At 39.0% G+C, this 8,358-nt stretch overlaps 1 protein-coding gene across 2 annotated transcripts in view; it reads right to left on the bottom strand.

Moving 5' to 3' along the window:
- The window catches only part of LOC122560705 (3-phosphoinositide-dependent protein kinase 1-like), an 80,702-nt gene that overhangs the window by 35,291 nt on the left and 37,053 nt on the right, over positions 1-8,358 (bottom strand). For both annotated transcript variants that reach the window (XM_043711644.1, XM_043711645.1), the window contains exon 2: positions 3,977-4,273. In XM_043711644.1, the coding sequence (XP_043567579.1) occupies positions 3,977-4,273 (297 nt within the window). The remainder of the gene's footprint in view (positions 1-3,976; positions 4,274-8,358) is intronic.

Genomic DNA, 8,358 nt, shown 5'->3' on the forward strand with positions numbered 1-8,358 from the left:
ATGCTTTCCTTTATTGGTCAGAGTATTGAGTACAGGAGTTGGGAGGTCATGTTGCAGCTGAAAAGACATTGGTTAGGCCACTCTTGGAATATTGCATGCAATTCTGGTCTCCTTCCTACTGGAAAGATGTTGTGAAACTTGAAAGGGTATGTTGCCAGAGTTGGAGGATTTGAGCTATACGGAGAGGCTGAACAGGCAGGGGCTGTTTTGCCTAGAGCGTCGGAGGCTGAGGGGTGACCTTATAGACGTTTACAAAATCATGAGGGGCATGGATAGGATAAATAGACAAAGTCTTTTCCCTGGGGTGGGGGAGTCCAGAACTAGAGGGCATAGGTTTAGGGTGAGGGGGGAAAGATATGAGAGAGACCTAAGGGGCAACGTTTTCCACACAGAGGGTGGTACATGTATGGAATGAGCTGCCACAGCAAGTGGTGGAGGCTGGTACAATTGCAACATTTAAAAGGCATTTGGATGGGTATATGAATAGGAAGGGTTTGGAGGGATGTGGGCTGGGTGCTGGCAGGTGGGACTACATTGAGTTGGGATATCTGGTCGGCATGGACAGTTGGACCGAAGGGTCTGTTTCCATGCTGTACATCTCTATGGCTCTATAAGTGTAACCTGTCAAGCAAAACTTGCTTACTGATGCTTAGTTTGTGTTCTGCCAGTGTTACTCAGCTCTTGACCTTGGTTCAAACATTGGCTAAACTCCAGAGGCAAATTAAGCATAACTACCCTTGACCTCAAGGCTGCATTTGACAGAGGAAATATTGGAAAATTTACAGTCAATTGACGTCATGGGAGAAAGACTCTTTGCTTGTTCAAGCCTGATACAAAGGAGATTGTTGTTGTCAGTGGTCAGCAGTCTTAGCTCCAGAGCATTTGTGCAGTAGTTCCTCAGGTGGTGTTCTGTGCCCAACTATGTTTGGCTGCTTCATTAATAACCTTTCCTCCACTATAAGATCAGAAGTTGGAAGCTTGTTGGTGATTGTACAAATGATCAGCATCATTTACAAATCCTCAGATTCCGAAGGAGTCCACGTCCAAAGGCAACAAGACCCGGTCTATGAAACAAAAACAGAATCTGCAGGGAGAAATTCAGCATCTACGGAGAGAGAGCAGAGTTAGCATTTACAGTCTGATGACCCATCTTCAGAACAGTTCCAATGAAGGATCTGATGATGGGTCATTAACATAAAATGTTAACTCTTTCTCAACACAGATGCAGCCTGATGTGTCAAATGTTCCCACATTTTCTATTTATATTTCAAATTTCGAGCATTAGTAGAACTTGGCTTTTATGTTTGTGTCCAGATACACTTTTCAGGTCTGACATATGCAAAAGAAATTTACAGTGGTCAGTTTTGAGCTAGAGAATAAGATGCCTTCTCTTTCAGATGAGGCATTAGACTAAGGCTTTGTCTGCCCTGTCAGGTGGATGGAAAAAAAAAATCAGTGCTGCTTGTGGGAGCTTTTTATGCTCAAATTGGTTTACAAGAACTCCTGCATCATAACAGTGACTGCACTTAAAATGGCTGTAATATGTTTTGCGATGTTTGACGGTTATGAATATTGTTATATCAATGCAAATTTTTCTTTTTGTCTCCTTCCTTCCCGAGCCTGTGTTAAATTTTTTTTTAAAAAAACACAGTGAATTGTAATATCCCACAGCTCCCTCTATGGTTTACTACCTTGGGGTCCTGCAAAGGATGCCTTGGGGTTAAATAGCACAAAAAATCTTTTCATCAAGAACATGCAGTTTAATGTAAGGCAAAAAAATTTTAAACCTAACATCGAATATGCTTTGCAAGTGAGATAGAGTTTACTGAAGTATTAGATAGAATTTTTAAATACTCATTCACAGGAAGTAGGCACCACTCGTTACGGCCTCATTTATTGCAGTTAAGTCAACTACATTGATGTGGATGTGGAGTCATATGAAGATGAGACCAGGTAAGGTTGTCGTTTCCCTAAAGGACATCAGTGAACCAGATGGATTTTTATGACAATTGACAGTGGTTACATGTCACCATTAGGCCACCTTTTTATTAGAGATTTGCTATGCAATTCAAATTTCACTATCTGCTATTGACTGGATTCAATCCCTTGTCCCCAGAACAGTGGCCTCGAGCACTGGATTGTGACATTACCAGTATGCCTCAGTTTCCTCTTGCATTTGGTAAATGGTGCATGGTTTTAAACACAAGTCTGTGGTATTCATTGTTAGGTCAGGAGGTGTACAGAGGATCAGTGCTCATTAGGGTACATATCAATACTAGAAAATGTTTGTAATCCAGAAAGCTTTGCAGACGCATGGGGTTACTTAGGTTTATTGGGGGTAAGTGTTTGCTGTGGAAAAAGGATTCTTGCATTGGTCAGTGAAACGTATCTAAAGCAAAATCATCAATGCAATAGAGTATACATTTCCTCTTTCCACAACTACAGTACAATTACAGAAATGCACAGGCATGTGAAGAATGACTGGAATTCATTGATGAAAAGAGCAAATCAAACTAAAATGTTGGCAAGAAGGCATTAGTTTGAAAGTTACCAAGAAGCACCTGCAAAGAACTGCATGTTACTATGAACCATCATCAACTGTGGCTAGTCAGCCAACAGCACCTCAGCAAGGGTACCTCTCATGTCCCTGAGAGAAATGACCTTCTCCCAGCAACAGACACCACATCTTTGAAATTTCTTGAACCACCCCATATGCACTTCCTAAGAGCAGTAAACAAAAAAAACCTAAAAGGGAAAATAACCTCTGGAATTTCTAAAGTTCCCGAATTATGATATTAAACAATAATCCTGATCAGCTGCATTCAAAAGAACAAACCTGCTGTGAGAAAAGCAAAAGATATTTAACTTATACACATGCTAGTTTTTTTAAAAAGTACTAAAGCTAGAAGAACCTGCTCATCTTTTTTTACCATGGTAATAAATCAAAATATCATAAACTATTTTAACATGCATTAACATAACTGTACAGCGGAAGATTTTTTTCAGGTCTACTAAGGTTCACTTCAAGCTTTGGAATAACAGCAAGTATTTTTGATGGATTATACTCAATAAACAAAGCTCACAGTGTTGCCAGGGATTCTCATGCATTCAAAGAGAAATGCTAGTAACTTCCTTTGCTCAATACTCCAGTGTATCCATTCATGTATTACAAGGTTCTGTGGACTTCTATAAATTAGGGCCCCTCCTCAGAATCAGTTTCAAGTATTTAGCTCAAAACCTTGAAACTGATATCTACATAAAGAAAGTCCCAGAATATTTCCCGTGTAAATCTCATATCTACAGGATTCCCTCATGCACTTCAGAACTAAGATTATTTTTGAAATGTGTTAATTTATATAGGCAAACAGTGGGAGAATACAATAAGGTTCCAGCAATGGGATGGATTGATGTGTTAATTTGTTTCAGTGCTGTTAGTTGAGGTAGCAAGATTAGTCAGTGCTGTCAGATCTTCCTGATTTTTAAATAATGACATGGTATCTCCAACAGCTATCCAAACAAGGAGACAGGGTCTCAGTTTATCATGCAATGGGTAAAGAAAAAAGGCATTCATGTCAGGCCAGCACTCTCTCGAGCACTGTGCTGAATCTCAGTGTAGACTTGGTTCTCAAGTCCTAGAGTGATATTTAAATTGAAGACATTTTGACACAGGAAGCTAGTATTATGTGCTTTAAAGTGAACTGAGCTAAGTGGTTAGATAACACATTTCATGCATCTCAATCACCAGTAACAGACGATATAGGTTTATTCCCATCCATGTGAAGGTCCTTCTCCCATGTATTATAGGAGAGGGGCACAGATGGAAGACAAATCATCAGACAGATGGCATTTGGTGGTGAAAAGAGACAGAAGATGGGGAAGGCAGCAGAGAGAACCATGGAATAAAAGATAACCCTATACATAGCAAACATACACAACTTAAAAATTGCATTTACAGACAGATATTTAAAATTCGTACTGTTGAGAATGATCCCTCCCCGAGAATCTTGCCAAACTTGAAGTCTTCAGGCCGTTTTTTTCGTGGCTGTTGAGTGTGCCCTGCTGTCTGTTGCCGCTGGGACTGCGATGACGGTTGTTGCCGTTGTCCTGCGTGCTGTGGTAAAGGACTTACCACTGGTCCAGTATCACCTGCACTACTGTCCATGGTGATACCAGAGATAGCAGGCCGTGTGCTGGAATCAGACTGATTCCTCACCATTGATGGAGATGGGCAGGAGCAAAGGACCACACTGGACTGAATGGGAACAGCATCATACTGCAAAATAAGACAACAAAGCAAAACAAACCATTAAAAAATTATACAAGTTCAAAAACAGAAGTCAAATCACAGAGTACAGGATCAAGACATCCATTGTATGGCTCGAAGTACAATCCATGAGAAATTCATGAGTCATAGTTACCAAACACATTAAATCCTGCCCTTTGCTACAGATTATTTTCAAACAATACAACGAAGTATTGCCAAACCCCCTAATTCTCCAGCACTCACTGGTAACTAGCCCCCTACTTAGGAATAATATTAATGTACTCAGATGAGGAAAATGGAACAAACACAATGGATAAAGGATGATTCTTCTGCTTAGGTTTGTAGCCAATGGGACTGCTAACAAAACAGTTGGAAAGTGCTTTGTTTTCCTGTATGGTTCTCCTCTTTTTCCCAGTCATGGAAGGCATAGTTTCATAAAGTGATATCTTGTTGACAGTCATTCCTTGTGCGAGGGCCAGTAATTCTCATTAGGCCAAGCATCATGCCTGACCATCTCTTCACCAGGCATCTACATCTTTACTTCTTATAACTGATCATTGAATAAAGTGATGCACAACAACACAAGAAACAGATGAGAGACTTGCACAAATGGTGGCCCCATCCTTTTTTGATCTGACATTACATCTAGTGTAATGTATCAATGTAATAAAGTAAGTGCAATAATGCAGTATTAACTGCATTTACAAAGTATTTAGGGGATCCTTCTGAACTCATATGCATCTAATACCTGCTGAAGAGTACATTAAATATTTAGAATGAGTCATTGCTACACCATAACTGTATAAATATTTTAATACGCTAATTATGTATGCAGTGAACTCCCTTGGACAGAGAAGTTGCCTCAGCAAGCAGTCTAATTAGTTCAGTAAGTCCTCACTTAAAGTCAAGGCCACATTCCTGAAAATCATGATTTTAAGCGGAACATTGCTTTCTATGGAAGCAATGCCAAAACCATTGGGTTCTGTAAGTGGTCATAAAAAAAACAAATATTAAAACAAATGTATTACTAAATTCCCACTGTGGAAAATGATATAACATTTAAAATTAAATAAATTCAAAAGAAAAACCTGACTTGATGTTTATAGTAATTCCTTTTTGCTGGCAATGGTCCTTCTCAAAACTTCTGCCACCTGATCCTCTTGGTCTCTGAAGATCCTCCCCTCTGCTCAGAGTCATCACCTTCCACCCATCTGCCAACATATACTCCTACCGTTTCATTCTCCCGGATGTACATTCCTCTACAAGATCCAGAGTTCATCTGAAGCTGGAACTTCAGTGTTGCGGAAACACATCTCAGTGATTCAGAAGTTCTAGGTTTTCACAATCTGTGCTTTTAAAAAAACATTCAAAGTTGCACCTGCCTTGCTGCTGTTCTCCCAAACTCTCACAATAAGGGTTCAGAAGAGTGAAGGGGCAAGTCTGAGCATTTTTAAAAAAGCAGACTGTAAAAGACCCAAAACCTCTCAACTCTCACTTCCACATCATTGAAGGTTCAGCTTGAACAGGAATAAAAGTCTGGGAGAAGGAAGTGATATGAGGATAGGGAAAAGAATAGGTAAGATTGCAACCTGAAGTCAGGAGTGAGGAAAAGCCACAACTATGCAGTTAAGGAGAAAAGACTACACTGTGGGTTTAGAAAATAGAATACATGCTGATCAAGTCATTTAGGAAATGACATTAAAATAAATCTCATCATGCTTAATTAGATTACATGCTTAATTATTTTATGTTAACGTCAGTTGACCAATGTTAAAAAAGGCAACATTAAACAAAGACAGCTTGATCTGCATCATTATTGATTTGCACAAAATTGACTTCTTTCAGCCACCAGGAGGAACTCCTGAGGTCTTTTTTCAAAAACCAGAAAAGACGACACTTGAACCAGTCTCAATTTGTGAATTTCTTTCCCATAAACAGCTGTGTAAGCATCTGATGGTTCAGTTTAGAATGAAATATGCACTCAACCACGGCAAGTGGGATTGAATTATACCAAGCCTAAGGATCCAAAACTTCAATTATGACCAGAAAACTGCAAACGATGAATTCACATGTGCAAAACAAAAGAGCACAGCAGAGCAAGGACATTAAATATTTATTTACATTAATATCCTGTTCTGTATTCTTTCATATAGTATCAGATTAAAAGCCAAATTTTAAAAACTTCTCTAAACATTAAAAACTTTACAATTTTCAAGTGTTTCATCAATATGCTCAGTTGTTCTTTAAAAAAAAAGTCCTGTGGACTTTCTACTAAATAAAAATAACATCTGGTACTTTCCCAGTAAGTGTCTTCAGTTACCATTTTAGCCTTAGAAAATATACAAAAGCCACAAAACTTTGTAGGTTTCTTCCCAAGACTTACTGAAGTTGACAAATCCAGCAAAATCAAGACAATTACTCATACCCCAGAACACTGATACTTAAAACACATTTTACGGTAATTTGCTAATTAGTCAGAAACAAAAGTGCTCAAACAAAAAACAAGCATTACTACTCAGGGTTACAGAACACACATTAATTACAACATTTCTAAGTAATCTTTCTCAGGAACACAAACAAAAGTAATTCAATACCTTATACCTGTCCCACACAAGATCACTGCTCAATTGTACTGCAACATCATTTAATTGCCTTTGTTCCCCTTATATAGAAGGCATTTTCTGATTTCACTACCAAACGGTATGAATAATTTTAAGATTATGCCCCCCTTGTCCATCAGAATTTAACATTCCAAGTGGTAATATTATTTTGCATGGTATTCTGAGAAATGATGTACAGAACTGAAGACTTTTCCAGATGGGGTCAGGTCAAGGCTCTGTTCCTTCATTAGGCAGTACCAGAAGTGATTTGAATATCTTGCCTGCTAAGTACAGATTTTCCTTGTATTTATATAGTACTTCTTCACACTTGATATATTGACATAACAGCTGATTGTTCATAATGCCCGATAAACAGCAATGGGATTGATGAACAGTTACTTTATCCCTTACTTTTCATTTTTTGGCTTACTACCTTCCGTTACAACCTCCACTTTAAAATCTATGACTTGACATCCCAAATAGTGTCTCAGTGCCACACCTCAACTGGCAAAATATCCATAATCTCAAATCCATAAACTGAAACTTGCATTCTGATAGGCCTGCCTGACCAATTCAGATGTGTTGGATCACTTCCAATTCCCTCTTCACCAAAGCTGTTCACAACCATATCTTAGGTGAGTGATCTAAAATTCTGGAATACAAAAACCTGACCTCAGTGTAAGAATCCACACCCATGCTCATTAATCACTTTAGTTTCTAGCCCTTTTGCATTAGGCTCAAAATTGTCTTAACTTCAAGTTTCTTTTTTTCTGCTACAGCTCCATAGACCACATGCCAATATTTAAAAGTTGTATTTTTTACAGCACCTCACATAACTTCTCACTTCATAACCAAAACTCAGTTATTTATATAACACGGCTGTTTGTAAGGGTTTGTTGTGTGTAAATGGGTGGTGACATTTCTTACAACATTGATGATACTTCAAAACAAATGCTTAGAGTCATACAGTGTGGAAACAGGTCCCTTAATTAGCCGTGAAGTGCTCCAGAATATCCTGACATGAAGAAAGGCAATATATAAATCTAAATTGTTGCATGAATCATGTAGAATACTTTGACTTTATTAGGGGTTCTTACTGTTAAGTTGAATTTAAATGTATGAAACGAGTTCAAAAACCACTTCATTCTGAAATATGTGTGTGAGAGTGAATACTTTGACTTTATGAGGGGTTCTTACTGTTAAGTTGAATTTAAATGTATGAAACGAGTTCAAAAACCACTTCATTCTGAAATATGTGTGTGAGAGTGAGTGAGAGAGGCGCAGAGGCAGAGAGAGAGAGGCAGAGGCAGAGAGAGAGAGAGGCAGAGAGAGAGAGACAGAGGCAGAGAGAGAGAGGGGCAGAGAGAGAGAGAGAGAGAGAGAGAGAGAGGCAGAGGCAGAGGCAGAGAGAGAGAGGCAGAGGCAGAGAGAGAGAGGCAGAGGCAGAGAGAGAGAGGCAGAGAGAGAGGCAGAGGCAGAGAGAGAGAGGCAGAG

This window comes from Chiloscyllium plagiosum, chromosome 21 (genome assembly GCF_004010195.1).
Source record: "Chiloscyllium plagiosum isolate BGI_BamShark_2017 chromosome 21, ASM401019v2, whole genome shotgun sequence".
NCBI lineage: Eukaryota > Metazoa > Chordata > Chondrichthyes > Orectolobiformes > Hemiscylliidae > Chiloscyllium > Chiloscyllium plagiosum.